General features: G+C 38.8%; 1 protein-coding gene across 19 annotated transcripts in view; it reads left to right on the top strand.

Annotated features, from left to right (window-relative positions):
• Positions 1-20,035, top strand: part of UFSP2 (UFM1 specific peptidase 2) — a 29,287-nt gene that overhangs the window by 2,457 nt on the left and 6,795 nt on the right. For 3 of the 19 annotated variants that reach the window (XM_038400736.2, XM_038400738.2, XM_043513601.1), the window contains 9 exons: positions 328-406; positions 3,829-4,012; positions 4,099-4,165; positions 4,596-4,753; positions 6,881-7,073; positions 7,865-8,011; positions 12,997-13,161; positions 14,951-15,075; positions 17,653-17,729. In XM_038400736.2, coding sequence (XP_038256664.1) covers positions 328-406; positions 3,829-4,012; positions 4,099-4,165; positions 4,596-4,753; positions 6,881-7,073; positions 7,865-8,011; positions 12,997-13,161; positions 14,951-15,075; positions 17,653-17,729 — 1,195 coding nt within the window. Of the gene's footprint in view, positions 1-327; positions 1,327-1,642; positions 1,773-3,828; positions 4,013-4,098; positions 4,166-4,595; positions 4,754-6,880; positions 7,074-7,864; positions 8,012-12,996; positions 13,162-14,950; positions 15,076-17,652; positions 17,730-20,035 lie in introns of those variants that run through there. The other 16 variants (XR_006280988.1, XM_043513597.1, XM_038400737.2 and 13 more) reach the window with 13 other exon arrangements.

Below are 20,035 nucleotides of genomic sequence, written 5' to 3'. Positions count from 1 at the left end.
ACATTGCAGATGGGAGGCACTCAGCTCCCCATCTAATCTACCAAGTTAATCAGCAGAGCAGTTCCAGTCCTGCCTTCAACTAGGAGGTAGAGGCAAAGATGGGAAACACAAAATGGAATCTAAAAACAAACAATTTCAAATTTAAAGCAGCTGGAGTTCTACTCTAAAAACACTTCCTGGATTTAAAAAGTATGCGGTTAATACTGTGTGATAAAAAGTAATCCTGTTTTAATGAGCCATGTTCTCATTGCAACTTTTGGGAAACGTCACTGAAGTAACTGTCTTATTTCTATTAACTTTATAACTCAACTTCTTTTTTCTCTATAGATAATTCTGGAAACTATGGACATACTCTTTAGAATAAGAGGAGGCCTGGATCTTGCATTTCAGCTGGATACTGCTGATGGTGTGTTTATAAGAATATCATAGGATCACCTCATAGGAGTGTAAAGTCTGAATAGAAGAGAATTAACTAACCACACTGGATATAATAATTTTGTCACCTGCTCACCAAATACTTTGGATTTCTCTCCAAACCCTAAAGGATCAGTGCATGAAGATGATTTCATTTTTTGACCTCTCTCTCATGTTTCATTTCCTGACAACCTCCTCCCTTCCAATACACACCTTTTTTTTTTTTTAGTTTAAAGCAATACCAAAATCAGTAATTTTAGGTCTTTTTTTTTTTTTTGTAATTTCCAAATTTATACCTCTTATGGGATGTGTATTAGGACCATTTTTGACTTGCCCCACCCTTCTCTAAAATCTTTCTGAAACCCTGAAAATTGATTTAAAGTGACATTTGTTTACAGTGAATTCAGGTACAGCAAAACTCCTGCAAGGTCATCTATGCTACATAAGCTCCATCATAGGCCATGCAGGAAGAGGGTGTGTACTGAGAGCCATTCAGAGGCTTCTGCACCCAAATATTTAGTTGCACAGGATTCTGCACCAATCCTAAATAAACTCACAAGTGGAGACCATTGTTAGGGACCACAGTGGCCTGCATGGAGGCTTCGAGCTCGTGGTCTGGAATAGAGGTGGTGAATGCGTTCCGATGAAGTACAGTATTCTGTCTCTGGATTCCAGCCTCACCATCCCTTTTTTAATTCCTCACACAAAGACTCATTACTTGGACTTTGCTTAGAAAAGGGTGAATTTCACTGTCAGTGAAGCAGAACAAAAGTCCCAAATTATATCAGTGCAATGTACTTTGCAACTTAATATTCTTCTAATAAAGAACCTCCTTATATATAGAAAAGTGGTCATGTGGCGAGAGTGAGGCCCTTCACTCAAGAAGTTTCCATTACATTTTTGTTTACACAGGTTGTGGTGTATTTTTGTATACTTTAATTACTACAGATATCAGTCCCAGACTTTTAATGCAAAATACATTATTTGGGTCTACAGTAACTTAATCAAGTTTAAAAAAAGGGAAATTCATAGCTATGATTGCCTTTGCATAACTTGCTGCATTCTGAATTCTGGGTGACATAACAGGACTAATCAAATATTGTTTTAATGTAAGGATTGCAATATATATTTGCTCAGCATATAAGTAAAAATATGTTTTTTTTTGTAATTGCCATTACTTCAGACTCAAAATGGAGATCTGAAAGTCAAACTATATTCTTTGTGGTTCATTCATATCACCAGCAGTAAAGATTCCACAGGAGAAATTTTGCCTTCACCTACTACCTGTACAACTCTACTAAAGACAGTGAGGTTTCACAGGTGTAAATAAAGCTGGAATGTAGCTCTGCAGTTGAAAGGTAGGTCATGATTCTGCAAAGACTTAAGCATGGGTGTAACTTTACACTTGTGAGTAGTCCCACTGAAGTCTGTGAGTTATATACATACATGAGTTTTTGCAGAATTTACTCACCTAAGCATATGTGCAAGTGTTTGCAGGATGGAGCCTTAGTTAACAATTACGGCTGTCAATCGCAGTTAACTCATTATTAAAAAAAATTAATTGTGGTTAAAAAAAATTAATTGCAGTTTTAATTGCACTGTTAAATAATAGAATACCAATTGAAATTTATTAAATATTTCATATGTTTTTCTACATTTTCATATATATTGTAGTCTGTATTGTAATTGAAATCAAAGTGTATATTATTTTTATTACAAATATTTGCACTAAAAATGATAATAAAAATAAATAGTATTTTTCAATTCACCTCATTCAAGTACTGTAGTGCAATCTCTTTGTCGTGAAAATGTAACTTACAAATGTAGATTTTTTTTGTTACATAACTGCACTCAAAAACAAAACAATGTAAAGCTTCAGAGTCTACAAGTCCACCCAGTCCTACTTCTTGTTCAGCCAATCGCTAAAACAAACAAGTTTGTTTATATTTACAAGAGATTGCATTACAGTATTTGTATTAGGTGAATTGAAAAATACTATTTTGTTTTTTGCAGTGAAAATATTTGTAATCAAAAATAAATATAAAGTGAGCACTGTGCACTTTATTCTGTGTTGTAATTGAAATCAATATATTTGAAAATGTAGAAAATCTCCCAAGATATTTAAGTAAGTTGTATTTTATTATCGTTTAACAATGTCATTAATCACACTATTAATCTTGATTAACTTTTTTAATCACGTGATTAATTGCGATTAATTTTTTTCATCACTTGACAGCCCTATTAACAATGCTGTTTTTGATGTTTGAAACAGAATATAATCCAGCACAGTCTTCTCTAGCCATGTTGCCTCTGCAAGGGTAACAGAAGTAAAAGGCAAGATTACAGTTTCGTTCAAGCACTAGAGCAGGGTTGACCAAACTGTGGTGCGTGAGCCACATGCGGCTCTTTTATAAAGTGCAGCTTGTGGATCTCTCCACATTCCCCTCTCCCGCTCCCCCATTCTGTGCCTTCCAGACTGGGGGAGAGCTCAAGGCTTCTGCCCTGTGGTGAGGTAGGGGCTTCTGGTACCTACTGGGGGGGGCACAACCTTAAAGGTTCGTTCCCCACCCAACAATTTGAGTCACACCCACCAGGCACACTCCCCCTCTTACCCTCAGCACTCCCTCCCTGCAGCTCACAGGTGTTAGCTCCTTGTGGAGAGGCAGCAGCAAGCAGTTGCGAGCTGCAGGGAGGGGTCGCTGCTTTAGCTCCGCAGGGAGAGGAAGCAGCAAACATAATGGCTGTCCCTGCAGCTCCCGGCTGTTTGTCACCGCCTCTCCCCATGGCTACAGTTCACCGGCTCAAGCAGCTGCCATGAAGGGAAGGGGCCCTATGGCACCATGTGACCAAGCGGGGCTAGCAAATCCTGGCAAAAATGGAGACTGGGACGTAACCCCACGTGTCTCCCCATGCGTTGCCTCTGGCTTCTGCCCAGCAGGGAGGGGAGTCTCAGGGTTTCAACCCCATATAGCACGCCTGCCAGGGCTCAGTGCTGAAGCCCCAAGACCCCCCTCCCTGTAACGCTGAAGCCCTGAGCTTGGACAGACGCATCCTGGCTCTTAAACATTTGAAGATTGTCGTATGCGGATCGGAGGGTCAGTAAGTTTAGCCACCCTGCACTAGAGTAAGCAGATATGATTTTTGTATATAGTTGGAGTAGATCTGTTAAGTAAAAAGAGGCCCGATGAAATCCTGTCCCCATTGATTTCAGTGCAGTTTTGCCATTGACTACAGTGGGACCAGAATTTTTGATGACTATTTTCACATAGCCATTTGTCTGATCATAGCAACACTTCCTTTTTTTTTTTTTAAAGGACAGAATTAAACATTTTAACTTTGTGTACATTTGGTAGTTGTAATAAAAGTTAGGGAATTATTTGAACAACACTTAATTATATCCTCATTCTGTTTTAGAGACTTCAGCGAAAAAGGCAGTAAAGTATGTTTTCAGTGATCTGTCGACCAAACTGTCTTCAAATGTACTGGTATTAAGAATTTGCCATAGTTCAGTGTATGTATGGCCTAACAGCAGTATGAACACAGTTCCATCAGAACTGACTGATAATTCTGTTTGTAAGGAGATAATACGATTTATTCAGTGAGTATATTTGAAACAATGGGAACATCATAATTTTTGTAATAAATTAATTTCATATTATTAGTTTCTCTCTGCTAATATTGCAGATTTGACCAAGAAGATGAGACTAAAAGAAAACTTGCAAAAAAGAAGGAGAAAAGGTTCCAAGATATGGTATATATTCCACCCATATTAACAGCTTATAACAAACAAATGCTCTTTTCTCACAAGCTGATCCACATAAGCAAACCTTTGCATCCACAGGGAACGCCATTGAAGTCAATGGTGCTCTCTACATGAATGCAAAGATTCACCTGCACAGATGAGCATGCAGAAGCAGGCCCATAGTCTTTAATATTGTTAGATATCTTAGCTCAGTTATTTGTGTCTGGCCCCTGACATTGTTCAAAAATGCATCTTCCTTTCATCTGTCTCTTATTAGATCTAACTGGGGTTGTGAAGAGTCTGTTTTGTTTTGGGATTCTTAACTTTTGCTGTCCCTGGAGCCCCTTCACCTCCATGGGTCTTACGAATCTACTTTTTTCTTCTATCCCTTCTTGTTGCATGTATTATTAGTGTATGTAACTGTCTTTATTCTTTTCAGCAGCAGATAGTAAATGTAGACCTTATGTTGGAAATGACATCTCCTTTGGCAGCTGTAGCCCCAGTCATTGAAAGGGAAAACAAGAGACACCACTACGTTAACATGACCTTACCAATTGATGTTGTTGTATCTGTTTCTCCAGAAGAGCCCTGGAGGAAGTAAGTATAATATATCTTTGAGTTGTATTTTTGAGTTTGCTTTAGTTCTTTGTCTGTGCTTTCTAAATAAAATTGTGGATACTAAAGCTACATCATCTTATAATTCAGCAATTTTTAATATAGGTGGAATATGGAATAAAATGGAAATCTTTTCAGAGAGTTTGAAAGCCCTAACAACAGATACTTCTTGGTTTAATGAGTGTGATCTTGTAACCATCCCCATTATCTATAGTGAATTCAAAGTTTATGATTAAGTCTATGATTTAATCACAGGTAATTTTAGTAAAAGTCATGGACAGGTCACAGGCAATAAACAAAATTCACGGCCCATGATCTGTCCATGACTTTTACTATAAATACCCATGATAACTAAATCTCTGCTCCTGGGGGCCCCTTGCTCCAGCAGTGGGGGCTGACTGCCCCCAGCGGTCCACTACTCCAAGGCTCCCGGGGACCGCTCTCCTGAGGGCCTCCGGGGCCGCTGCTCCTGCCGCCCCTGAGACCGCTGCTTCTTGGGCAGTCCCTGGGGCCACCCCCAGGACCAATGCTCAAGCAGTCTTTGGGGCCAGCCACATGGGCCACTGCTCGGGCAGTCCCCGGTGCCAGCTGCCACACAAGCAGTGGCCAGTCCAGCCAGCCCCGGGAACTACCCAAGCGGCCAGCTCCGGTGACGCTGGCCCTGGGGCAGTCCCCAGCACTGGTGCTCAGGTGCTTCTTGGGGCCAGCTGCCCGGGAACACCTGAGCAACAGCTGGTGTGGCTGACGCCATGGCTGCTCCAACAGTGACCGGTGAGGCTGGCCACAGCGCACCTGCCGCTCCAGCTGCAGAAGTCACAGAAAGTCACGGAATTCATGACTTCCATGACCTCCGTGACAGAATTGCAGCCTTATTTATGATGGATTAATAAAACGGTGTCCAATTTCTGTGTTGAAGTGGTAGTGGTATACTTACATTTTATTTCACATATAGGGTTTTATTATCATCTAGCGTTATGTTATTTAATGTTCATTAGGGTCTTTGGAGCTAATCGGTGTTTAACATAATGTCTGATAATTATGCCAATTCTTTATAGTCACTCAAAAAAAAATGCAGATTACTAGGAAAATATTCAAAAGATATTATACCGGTTTCTTTTAATTACAGTAAATACACACAGATACATGTGTGAGAGAAAGAGGAATGTTTGATAAATGCTTGTTGTCTCAGTACTGTGCTTAGGAAGTCACATATGCACCTGGACAGGCTAAAACAGAAGTGATATCCACAGCACTCTTTCCTTGGGGCTTGATCCTGCAAGGTGCTGAACACAATGGCTGCAATCTAGAAAAGCATTTAGGCACTTCTAGTTCAGCTTGGGTGATTTGCTGAATTGAGGCCAGAATATGCAGTACTTTCTAGGGTTGAGTCATTGGAGTGTAGCATCTCTGTACACCTGACGAGGCTCTGTTCACATCTGCTGGTATGGGTTGAAGGAGGGATAAGAGCAGCAGCTGCATTAAACTGGTTGTGGAGGTGGGTATGAGTGGGGAGAGGGGAACTTGTATAACTATAACAACAAGGAGTCCTTGTGGCATAAGCTTTATTTATTTGGGCATAAGCTTTTGTGGGCTAAAACCCACTTCATCAGATGCATGGAATGGAAAATACAGTAGCCCATTTCAAACAGTTGACAAGAAGGTGTGAGTGACAGTAGGGGAAAATTAAATTTCCCCATACTAATTTCTCCCTACTGTTACTCACACCTTCTTGCTAACTGTTTGAAACGGGCCACCCTCATTACCACTACAAAAGTGATTTTTCCTCCCTTGGTATTTTACTGTTAATTGAATTGTCTTGTTAGCACTGACCCCCCCCCCACCTTGGTAAGGCAACTCCCATCTTTTCATGTACTGTGTATTTATACCTGCTACTGTATTTTCCACTCCATGCATCTAATGAAGTGGGTTTTAGCCCACGAAAGCTTATGCCCAAATAAATTAGTTAGTCTCTAAGGTGCCGCAAGGACTCCTCATTGCTTTTGCTGATACAGACTAACACGGCTACCACTCTGAAACTTGTATAGCTATGAGAATGAGCCAACATTGCTGGTGTTCTAGTTCTTAAATATTCTCCCTTATATCTCATAGTGTACGAAATCTCCTGGTGAATGCAATTCATAAGCAACTAACTGATATGGAAAGATGCATTTTGAAATATATGAAGGGAACATCTATTGTGGTACCTGAACAATTTCACTACATTCTACCAGGAAAAAAGCAACTTGTAACAATTTCGTATCCTGCTGGCATTTCAGATAATCAGCTAGAGACTTACAGAAAGGTAAAGTTAGCTGCTGTAGACCAAATATTGATAGATCATGATTTGTAATTATGACCAAAACAGAATACTGAACGTATATATGTTTAGTTTGTTGAAACATATTTTTAAAGTGTTCATCAGGCACTTTTCTTCATAAACGGTCATTTATGGTTATTTGTATAAGAGAACCTAAATGGATTTATACAGGAATTTATTAATTAAAGTAGTGAGGGAGTCCATTTACATGTACTTGTATAAGGATTGTTCAGTTCTCTCTGTTTAATTGTGTTTTCACTCAGTTGCCAGATGATGTTTAAGAGATTATATTTACAAAAAAAAATAGAATTTGCTCAAAATGTGAGCTCATTTTCTTTAATTTCTAATAATATGTCAGATAGACAAATTGTTTCATATTTCTTTATTCTCAGTACTATTTAACATTGTGTATTATTTTCATAAAATTAATCTCTTTTTGATTGCACTTTTTGCCATACATTCTATTTGTAATTGAGGCCCCAGTCCTGAAAAGAGCTCCCAGCCTATGCTGAGTCCTGTTCACTTCAATAAGTCTCTGCATAGGCATAAGGGTCTACCTGCATAGAGTTCTTTGCAGTACTGGCATGTTAGTGTTAAACACATATATTCAATATTGATTATTCTAGAGGTTTTAGTGTGTAACAATTTCTAAACTGCTATATTAAAAACAATATTGGTTATGAAAACTTCACTACCATTTGGAGTAATTTTTTAAAAGAAACTTGAATTATTCTCTTGTTTGTTATCTCTTCATTTTGATTCTGACTTGCATGTAGGAATTACATGAACTGTTCCATCTGCCCTCTGATAGACCATATTTAAGAAGAGTGAATGCTTATCGCTTTCCAGATGAACCATATAAAGATGGCTGTCTCAGAAATCCACACATATACCTCAATCCACCTGGCATAGAGGCTGGTATGGTAAGTTTCACTTGAGGCATTTATAAGAAAATGCTTATTTTACAAAAATATTGTTGATAATCACAACATAAGAACATAAGAGGAGACTAAGGGGGGATATGATAGAGGTATATAAAATCATGAGTAGTGTGGAGAAAGGGAATAGGGAAAAGTTATTTACTTGTTCCCATAATATAAGATCTAGGGGCCACCAAATGACATTAATAGGTAACAGGTTTAAAACAAATGAAAGGAAGTTCTTCTTCACTCAGCACACAGTCAACCTGTGGAACTCTGTGCCTGAGGAGGTTGTGAAGGCTAGGACTATAACACAGTTTAAAAGAGAACTGGATAAATTCATGGAGGTTAAGTCCATTAATGGCTGTTAGCCAGGATGGGTAAGAAATGGTGTCCCTAGCCTTTGTTTGTCAGAGAGTGGAGATGGATGGCAGGAGAGAGATCACTAGATCATTACATATTAGGTTCACGCCTTCTGGGGCACCTGGCATTGGCCACTGTCGGTAGACAGGATACTGGGCTGGATGGAACTTTGGTCTGATCCAGGATGGCCATTCTTACATTCTTATGTTAAATCTGATGTCATACCCAATGCTACATTTCCATTTCATGTAGTTATTGTGGTAGTCTTTTTACTTTACTAAAATCTCTGACTGTATGTGAAACAACTACTGAAAGCTAAAAGTGAATAAGGCAGGGAAATTAATCCAGGCTCTCATTCTTTGCCCACTCTTTCTAGAGATGCTGTTATCTCTAGATAGGTTGACAAGTTTCACAAGTTGGAACCTGGAAGCTCAGTTTTTTTCAGTCATAGTAAGGAGAAATTAATTTTATTTTTAAAATATTTGGAAACTGTGGACTTAACTGCAGCGAACTAAAGCTCTAGATAAACATTTCAATGTGAGTGTACCCTTACAAGCCATTTTGACAGCTACTTCTGAACCACCACAGTCAAAGGATTTGGTCTTCAAGAGTCTCTGCCAACATTCTCAAACTAAGGTCTACAAAATGAAACACTTTGAGAACCAAGCAATAAAGAGAGTTTGTGAAACAATCTCTCTCAGACAAAGTGGTCTGTAGAATGAAAAAGCTGGAGAACCTGTGGCCTTTGTCATGGATTCTCAGGATGAGATTCGTGACCACCCCATTCTTTCTCACACTCTTAAATGGAGATGGATCCCAGTTGGAGGAAAATGGAGGTCTTAGGGTGATCCTGGTGTAGAAAAGAAGATCCCAAATATGGAAAAAGTTGAGAACTTCAGGTCTGTGCTCATGCTTCGTAATCTTCTCTGTCTGGTAGGGCCTTATAGCACCACTCTTAATTGTGGGACTATGTTGCTGATTGTCCTGTGATGACAGATGAGAGTCTCAAGAATGGCATTGGTAATCTTCATGAATTATAATCTTGAGAGAAGTTTGTGGGGGGGACTGGAGGACTGTGGTTCTTTAATTCTCTTCCTTGTCTCACCCCTTCTCTTTAGATACACCTAAACGTGTCATTAAAATCCTTCAGGGAAAGACTCAAGACTGACTTTTATTTCCGTTGTCATTTTGATTGTATATTTTTGTTTAATGTCTAGTAGTAGAGTGATGTGGGGTCTGTTATTGTCTTTAGATCTGCTCTGGCAAAATGTTAGGGTACAGTACTCTGTTTTTAATTCTATTATTGCTTTTATTATTAATTTTGGTATATGGATGGCACTTTACAGATATAAGACCAGGTCCTGGCCTCAGAAACTTTACAATCTAAATAGTTACTGCAAAAAATAATGTTATGAGACCTCAGGCAGTGAAGGGGAAGTGATAACTTTAAAAGAAAGGGACTAAGTATTGCATTTACCTTTTCATTAAGGTGTTCCAGAGGCCTTTGGATAGGGATAAATAAAATTATTATAATGTATTATTGATAGTACAGATCTTGCTGTTAGAATAAGAGTTTTCTAAAATTCTGTATCTCTGCAGCCGTGTCTGTAGCTTCCTTCTGCTTCTCTGCTGCTCCTGCTGCTATAGTATGCTGCTTTGGCTGTAGAAACTGCTGTGAGTAGTACTGTAATTATAGGGAGAGGACAAAGGATTAAAAGCAGCTACCAGGAGGGGTCAGGGGAAAAAAAAAAAAAAGGCATGCCCTCTATAACTTCCATGGGGATATACTATAGAGTTTAAGAATCCGTTCTATGTACAGTAGTTTCCAATATTGATACAGAATAACTCTGTCAGGTCAAATTTGCCCCAAATTTAGGTTATTGTTTAAAAAAGAACTTTAAATTATTGATAACTTAGTTAAGGAAATAAGGGGTTTTAGAATATTGGATATTGGTGTGCCTCCAACATCAATTTTTTTTTCAGTGGTATCTAATGTTTGTTGTCAAGGAAATTGTTTGCCTTCCTCTAATATTATTAGATTTAACTCCCTGTAGCAGGGACAACACCACCACAGCCCAAAACGGTAGCATTTAATTTCAGAAAGGGGAACTACACAAAACTGAGGAAGTTAGTTAAACAGAAATTAAAAGGTACTGTGCCAAAAGTGAAATCCCTGCAAGCTGCATGGAAATCTTTTAAAGACACCATAATAGAGGCTTAACTTAAATGTATACCTCAAATTAAAAAATATGGTTAGAGAACCAAAAAAGTGCCACCGTCGCTAAACAACAAAGTAAAAGAAGCAGTGAGAGGCAAAAAGGCATCCTTTAAAAAGTGCTGGTTAAATCCTAGTGAGGAAAATCAAAGAACATAACTCTGGCAAATGAAATGTAAATATATAATTTGGAAGGCCAAAAAAAATATTGGTAGAACACCTAGCAAAAGACTCAAAAAATAACAGCAAAATAATTTTTAGTACAATAATTTTTTAGAAGCAAGAAGCCTGCTAAACAAGCAGAGGGGGCATTAGACGATCAAGATGCTAAAGGAGTACTCAAGGATGATAAGACCATTGCAGAGAAACTAAATGAAGTTTTTGCATTGGTCTTCATGGCTGAGGATGTAAGGGAGATTCCCAAACCTGAGCCATTCTTTTAGGTGACAAGTCTGAGGAACTGTCCCAGACTGAGGTGTCATTTGAGGAGGTTTTGGAACAAATTGGTAAACTAAACAGTAATAAGTCACCTTACCAGGACCAGATGGCATTCACCCAAGAGTTCTGAAAGAATTCAGATGTGAAATTGCAGAAATACTAAATGTGGTATGTAACCTATCATTTAAATTAGCCTCTGTATCAGATGACTGGAGGAAAGCTAATGTGATGCCAATTTTTTAAAAAGCTCCAGAGGTGATTCCAGCAATTACAGGCTGGTAAGCCTAACTGAGCAAACTGGTTGAAACTATAGTAAAGAACAGAATTGTCAGATACATAGATTAACATGATTTGTTGGGGAAGAGTTAACATGGTTTTTGTAAAGGGAAATCATACCTCATCAATCTACTAGAATTCTTTGAGGGGGGTCAACAAGCATGTGAATAAGGGTGATCCAGTGGATAGAGTGTACTTAGATTTTCAGAAAGCCTTTGACAAGGTCCCCTCACCAAAGGCTCTTAAGCAAAGTAAGCTGTCCTGGGATAGGAGGGAAGGTCCTATCATGGATTGGTAACTGGTTAAAAGATGGGAAACAAAGGGTAAGAATAAATGGTCAGTTTTCAGAATGGAGAGAGGTAAATAGTGGTGCCCTGCAGGGGTCACAGTCAAAAAAGCGAACAGAATGTTGGGAATCATCAAAAAACGGATAGATAATAAGACAGAAAATACCATATTACCACTATATAAATCCATGGTACTGCCACACCTTGAATACTGCGTGCAGATGTGGTTGCTCCATCTCAAAAAAGACATATTGGAATGGGAAAAGGTTCAGAAAAGGGCAACAAAAATGATTAGGGGGATAGAACGGCTTCCGTATGAGGAGAGATTAATAAGACTGGGACTTTTCAGCTTGGAAAAGAGGTGACTAAGGGAGGATATGATAGAGGTCTATAAAATCATGAGTGGTATAAAAAAAGTAAATAAGGAAGTATTATTTACTCCTTCTCATAATACAAGAACAAGGAGCCACCAAATGAAATTAAATAGGCAGCAGGTTTAAAACAAACACAAGAAAGTATTTTTTCATGCAACACACTGTCAGCCTCTGGAACTCCTTGCCAGATGGTGTTGTGAAGGCCAATACTATAATGGGGGTTCAAAGGGAGCTAGATAGATTCATGGAAGATAGGTCCATCAATGGCTATTAGCCAGAATGGGCAGGAATGGTGTTCCTAGCCTCTGTTTGCTGGAAGTTGGGATTGGGTGACAGGACATGGATCACTTGATGATAACCTGTTTGTTCATTCCCTTTGGGGCACCTGCCATTGGCCACTGTCAGAGGAGAGGATACTGGTCTTGATAGACCTTTGGTCTGACCCAGTATGGCCATTCTTATGACAGTGGTCTGATAGCCATTCCTCTGCATGGGGCTACACATTCGAGCAAGTGATCTAACTGGCTTAATATCTAGATGTTACTGTGACCTGTTAATTTAATTCACAATGATTCAATCAACACTGCAATTGGCACCCATACTCTAGCTAGAGCATGATCCTAATTGTCTGTACCACCACTTCACTGGTCTCTAGGATTTGCTATTTGAATTCATTCCCTAACATGAGGCATCAATATGCCAGGTAAAACATTCTGACTGTGTCCCTGAATTTACAGAAAATTGCTTACAAGTCCAGTGACAAGATATCACTGATTCAGTTTAAAAAGCTGACGACTGAATTGTAAAAATGCACTTTAAGAATTTCTCCCTTGTTCTTTAAAAAAAACAAACAAACCAAAACCTTCAAGTTATGTCTTGGCTATGGGGAAGCAAGAAATCTCTCATGAATTGTAATCAATCATTTGAAAACTAACATACCGCAAGTATCAAAATCAAATAATAAATATTCAGCTTCTGAGACAACAGCTCCTGAGATAGAGATGGTTTTTTTTTTTCTTTTCTTTTTCTGCTCAGGTGTATTTGGTACATGGTGTATATAGTTATCATCATTATATGCAGGATCGGATAGATGATAATGGCTGGGGATGTGCGTACCGGTCTCTGCAAACTATCTGTTCATGGTTCAAGCATCAGGGTTACACAGAGAAATCTATACCTACACACAAGGAGATTCAACAGGTACAGGACAAAGAAACAGACTGTATTTCATGTGTATTTACTGTATTCCTCTAGAAAAATCAATTAATGCTATAGAACTAATTGAAAGTACTATTCCATTGATTTTAACGTGCTCTATGGAATAAACTCTTTTTAAAAAAAAAAAAATCTAATTTATGTTTATCTTTTCTAATCCATTCTTAGTTACTATTCACATTTATCTGTAAGACTTCTGAAGTATCACTTCTAGAACATTTTGTTGTAATGGATTCTGTTTCCAGTTATGTACATTAAATGACAGGCGTTAAAATAGTTTCTCCTTTCTTCAAAAGAGTTCCATGAAATAAGATTTTTATTATAAGTTCTTTTGGTTGGTAGTCTCTTGGAATCTCAAATCATAACATAGACAAAATACACACTCACAATGTTTACCAAATGTGAGAGATTTGGGGGCCCAATCCAATTCTGAGCTGGGTCAGGCCCCAGATTAATAAGGACTGATTTATTCCTTTCTTATTTGGCAGATGTCATGTGTGCATGAGCGTGAGGGTATTTTTCTCTTTGGAATGTTCCAGAAATTAACATTTTCTTCTTTGTGTGAGGTGTGCATGTGTGTCTTATATGTTTAGTTATGTTAGTAGCATTGGAGAAACAATGCATGTTTGGTTAGTGCATTCTGTACATCAGCAGAAACTCTCAACATTTATCTTTAGTGTCTTGTGAAAATAGTGTTTTGGGTTATATTTATTTATTTAACAAATTTGACAGCATAGCGATTTTGAAAGTGTTTAGACTGTACAATAATACTTAGCACTTATACTGAGCTTTCGATCTGATTCTTTATCAGATTATAAAAAGTAGACGGTAGCTAAAATGTTGACTATTAACCCACTTGAGAATGAAATTGATTCAGTTCTGATGGCAGAAATAAAATCAAGACATACATAATTTTCAGGTTTTTATGTATAAAAATAGAATTTGAATAAAGTTAGACAGTTAATGTAAAATAAAAAATCTGAAGAGTTGTAGATTAAATATATAGTAAAGATTTTTAAATCAAAGGCAATATGCACAGAATTTCTAATATATATCAGAGGAATAGCCGTGTTAGTCTGGATCTGTAAAAGTGACAAAGAGTCCTATGGCACCTTATCAACTAACAGACATATTGGAGCATAAGCTTTCATGGGTGAATACCCACTTCGTCAGATGCATGTAGTGGAAATTCCAGAGGCAGATATAAATATGCAAGCAAGAATCAGGCTAGGGATAATGAGGTTAGTTCAATCAGGGAGGATGAGGCCCTCTTCTAGTAGTTCAGGTGTGAATACCAAGGGAGGAGAAACTGCAAATACACTCCTAACAGATATAAGCATGTTGAAGGGAATTCCAGGAAGAGTGTGTTAAATGTAAACAAGAAGTTGGATCCAATATATAACTCGTATTTGTGTGAAATATTTGCCAGTAGCACTATTCTAATTTTGCAAAATTTAATAAAATAGTAATATTTCTTCTTGACCATTTTTTTTCTTCAAGCTACATTTAGTGACATTTATTTCCCAGCTGGTGTTTGAGAAAAGAAAATGTTTCCAACATGGAGAGAAAAAATGTTACCATTTTTAAACAGGATCTTTTGGTTCATTTAATATTCAATCATACATGTATTCAGTAAATGTTTGCCTGCTTTTGACAAGTTAGGTTCCAGAAATATGATAGTATATGTGAATTAAGTGGATATTATAGGTAGAAACTGTAAAAATGTCCATTACATACTGTTTCTTTTTTTCTTTATGGGATGTGTGTTACAAAGGCACTAGTTGATGTTGGAGACAAACCAGCTGCATTTGTTGGGTCACGGCAGTGGATTGGCTCTATTGAGGTACAACTTGTATTGAACCAGTTATTAGGAATAACTTCAAAAATACTGTTTGTCAGGTAAGAATGAATATTTGTTAATTTTGTGTCACCGTGATTAATTCTTTATTGGGGGAAAGTGTTGTGGTGAGGAATGGATCACCTAAGAGACTATTAGTAGTAATAGGATATTAATCCCAATCCTGCAAGGACCTTCTGCCGGTGGCCCCTGCACCCAGCCCCACTGAAGTAAGGCACAGGCACAGGGGATCTGTCTGTGCAGAGCTCTTTGCAGGATTGGGTCTAAGTTTTGTTTATAAATTGTATAGTCAATTGCTTGACCGTACTTTGGTTCGTTATGAGAGATACTCAAGAGATCAAATAACCAGTGTCAGTCAGGTTTATTAATATGGTACAGGAAAAAGGTTCTATACGACACCAGTCTCTGAAGCATGCAGCAATGTTACATTCACCTTACGCTAAGGGGGTGGTCTCCAAAGCTATGCCCCTAAAGTCATCCTTTTGTACCCTACATGTTTACCAGAAAAGGATACCATATATGTCATTTAGTCAGTCAGCTTTTTGCCTTGTTTGTTCTGGTACCATGGTGTGTCCAATGTCTTCCAGGTTATGATGCACTCTTATCTTTTTTTTGAGAGCATTCCAGGTACTAAGGGGGAGGAAGGCACTTAATGGACTTGTGTGGGTAGCTTTTTTCCTGTTTTTACAAAGAAATAATCATCGGTCCTGATACTTTAGAGTTTTCCTGTCTATTCAATCCAAGGCTTATGTCAGCTAATGCAAGCTATTATGGGATACTTAGCATAAGTGTTCAGGATTATAACAAAGGTGCAGGCCAATCTAGGCTATATAGTTGCTATAGTAATACTTAATATGTATATTTAAATGTTTAAAATATATGTATTGCAGGTGGTTATAATCAGCATAATGAATATGTTTGGTAGCCAGTGTATGTTAGTCAACAGTTTGTAATAACTGCAAATTGGTTAGTGGCATGTGCAGAGGGAGTTGGCAGCCTGAGTTCAATGCCCAGGGTATAGGTGCTCATGCACCAAATGGATTCCACTGCACATGTGCAGAGAAATAAATGAAGGGAGCTGAAAGCCAGCTATGACTCACAAGGCCTGAGTGAATATTGCAGGGGAATATTGCAGGCATTGAACCTGAGCACTGCCCAGGCTTTGTGAGTTTAAGTCCAAACTCTAAGTAGAAATCTGAAATAAAAAGGAGGCATGTTGCTCCAGTCTGACCCTGGCAAGGGTTTTTTTGTTTTGGGGAAGTATAATCTGAGTACAGCAGGATATTCAGAAGTCACTGAAACTATTTTTGAAAAGAAAATAAATACACATGCAAATGCTCACTGATAAGGGATGGTGATTGGGATGGAAGAGTAGGTGGGAATCAGGGGAGAGGGGTTTTGGGTTCAGCAAGGAGGGACAATTATGGGGATGGGAATAATTGAGGATATGTGGGTAGAAGAGGGTTTGGGATCAGGTGAGGGGGAGCAATGGGGGCTACATGGAGCATGAGGGGAGGAGTGGGAGACATGGGACTATGTGATGGGGGACTTGCAGAGAATTGGGGCAGAGGATCCTGCCAGCCCCAGATCCTCTCCCATGTGTATGCCCGATCTGGGGCTACCTCTCTTGGCGGAGTCTGAGCCTGTCTCTATCTGTATATGTTTGCCAGGATCTGTGGGGCCCAGAGACCATGGGACTGGTTTATTTTGGGCGAGTCAGTTACCCGCTCTGTGCCTCAGTTTATCATCTGTAAAATGGGGATAATGATGTAAAGTTCTTTGCATCTACTGATGAAAAACACTTTATAAAAGCTAGGTCTGTTGATTATTACCAGCCATAGTAGCACATCAACTGCAAACATAGATGAAAACTATCACTGCCTAAATGAACATTAACTCCTACCAACAAACATTTCTCTTACGATTAAAAATTTAGGAGATTAAATGACAAATACTTCATTAATACAGAGTTATGGTTGCCCAGTTATAGCTTGTGCCCTTCCAAAACGTCAAGTTTAGCAAAACTCAAACTTCTGAAAACCAGGGAATGCAGAGTTAAGCTAAATGCCCAAGCCTTAACTCTGCCCCCCTGGACTTGACAAGAACCACCAGGCAACCTTAACTCCTTGTTAACAAAGTTTTTTGCCATTAAATAAGAACGTAGATTTCTCTCTTGTTGAGAGAACCCTGGGGCTGTTTAGTTGAGGTTCTTAAATCTTTTTCCATAAACCTCAGGTTTGAAGCCACCATGAAGCTGTTATCATGGTATCTTTCTTTTCACTGAGAGGCACAGCTCCCAATAGGCATCCTTCAGTGACACTGTCTGAATTTGGATAGAACTTATCATCATACTCTTCTCTCTAAATTACACTGGGTGGTTGCACCAGCTTGTGTCAGCACAAATGTTAAGTTTACTCCAGTGTGGTTTTCCTGTAGTATAAAACTCCTAATCCTGTTACAGTGTTGTTTGGGGTGGAGGGGGTGTAATAAAACATATTTTTTAAAATTCTCATTATATAACATAGGAATTACAAATTTATATGGCTAAATAGTGAAAGAGACAAATGGAAAATTAAACCTAATAAAGAGGATAATCTAATGTTGTGTTTCTTATACAGCCAGGGTTCTGAGCTAGCTTCTCAGGGAAGAGAATTTGCTAATCATTTCAAGACTGAAGGAACTCCAGTTATGATTGGTAAGCCTTTCACTCTTGAAAAATGCCAATGAATGTTTGTTGGTCACTTCTGTCAAGGTTTATTTTAATATACATTACTTAGTGAGTATATACAGAGGAAATTCTAGGTATCCAGAACAACCTGAACATAAAAATGACCATACTGGCGCATTGGTCCATCTAGACCAGTATCCTGCCTTCCAACAGTGATCAGTGACAGATGCTTCAAAGGGAGTGAATAGAACAGGGCAGTTATTGCATGATTCATCTCCTGTCGTCCAATCCTAGTATCTGGCAGTCAGAGGCAAGGGACACCGAGTGCATGGGATAGCATCCCTAGCCATTGACGGACCTATCCTCCATGAACATATCGATTTCTTTTTTTAACCCAGTTATACTTTTGGCCTTCACAACATCCCCTAGCAATAAGTTCCAAAGGTTGACTGCATTGTATAAAGAAGTACTTCCTTTTGTTTGTTTTAAACCAACTGTTCATTAATTTCATCAGGTGACCCCTGGTTCTTGTGTTATATGAAGGGGTAAATAACACTTCCATATGTACAGTAGACCCTCAGAGTTACGAATATCTTGGGAATGGAGGTTGTTCATCACTCTGAAATGTTCATAACTGAACAAAAAGTAATGGTTGTTCTTTCAAAAGTTTACAACTGAATATTGACTTAATACAGCTTTGCAATTTTACTATGCAGAAGAAGAATGTTCTTTTAACTATCTTAATTTAAATGAAACAAGCACAAAGACAGTTTCCTTACTTTGTCAATTTTTTTTAAACTTTCCCTTTTTTTTTTAGTAGTTTATGTATAACACAGTACTGAACTGTATTTGCTTTATTTGTTTATTTATGTCTCTGCTACTTCCTGATTGCAGGCTTCTGCTTCCAAATGAGGTGTGTGACTGACCAATCAGTTTGTAACTGGTGTTCGTAACAATGAGGTTCTACTGTACTTTCTCCACACTATTCATGATTTTATAGACCTCTATCATATCCCCTCTTAGTCATCTCTTTTCCAAGCTTAAAAGTCCTAGTCTTTTTAATTTCTCCTTATACGGAAGCTGTTCCATTCCCTTAATCATTTTTGTTGCCTTTCTCTGTACCTTTTCCATTTCTAATATATGTTTTCTGAGATGGGGAGACCAGTATTCAAGGTGTGGTTGTACCCTGGATTTATATAGTGGCATTTGTGACAGGGTTGGGCCGGATGGCTACAGGAGAGTAATAGAAGGCAGATATATTAGCCCCAGGTTAAGTAGGTCCCTTTTCCCTGGGTAAGGTAGCAGGGAAGGTTCCAGAACAATCAGGAACCTTCTGGAGACAATTAAGACAGACAGGCTGATTAGAACACCTGCAGCCAATCAAGAAGCTGCTAGAATCAATTAAGGCAGGCTAATCAGGGCACCTGGGTTTAAAAAGGAGCTCACTTCAGTTTGTAGTGCGCATGTAAGGAGCTGGGAGCAGGAAGTGCTAGGAGGTGAGAGTGAGAACGCATACTGTTGGAGGACTGAGGAATACAAGCATTATCAGACACCAGAAGGAAGGTCCTATGGTGAGGATAAAGAAGGTATTGGGAGGAGGCCATGGGGAAGTAGCCCAGGGAGTTGTAGTTGTCGCACAGCTGTTCCAGGAGGCACTCTAGACAACTTTATTCCACAGGGCCCTGGGCTGGAACCCGGAGTAGAGGGCAGGCCCTAGGTTCCTCCCAATTCCTGGTCAGACACAGTAGGAGTTGACCTGGACTGTGGGTTCACGAAAATGGCTAAACTGAGGGCTGCCGTGAAGCTGCAAGGTGAGCAAATCTGCCAATAAGCGCAAGACCCACCAAGGTAGAGGAGGAATTTTGTCACACATTATATTTATTGTCTTCTTCTCTATCCCTTTCCTATTGGTTCCTAACATTGTTAGCTTTTTTGACTGCCACTGCACATTGAGCAGCTATTTTCAGAGAACTACTGTATCCACAGTGACCCCAAGATCTCTTTTTAAGTGGTAACCGCTAATTTAGACCCCCCATCATTCTGTACGTATAGTTGGGATTATGCTTTCCAATATGCATTAGTTTGCATTTATCAACATTGAATTTCATCTATGATTTTTTTGCCCTGTCTCCCAGCTTTGTGAGATCCTTTTGTAACTCTTCGCAGCCAGCTGTGGACTTAACAGTCTTGATTTATTTTGTATCATCTGCAGACTTTGCCACCTGTGTTTACCCCTTTTTCCAGATAATTTATGAATATGTTGAAAAGCACTGCTTCCTGTACAGATCCCTGGAGGACCCCACTATTTACCTCTCTCTATTCTGAAAACTGAC

The sequence above is a fragment of the Dermochelys coriacea genome, chromosome 4 (assembly GCF_009764565.3).
Source record: "Dermochelys coriacea isolate rDerCor1 chromosome 4, rDerCor1.pri.v4, whole genome shotgun sequence".
Taxonomy (NCBI): Eukaryota; Metazoa; Chordata; order Testudines; family Dermochelyidae; genus Dermochelys; species Dermochelys coriacea.
Note: the sequence above shows the minus strand (reverse complement) of the source record. Positions and strands in the feature narration are given on the sequence as shown.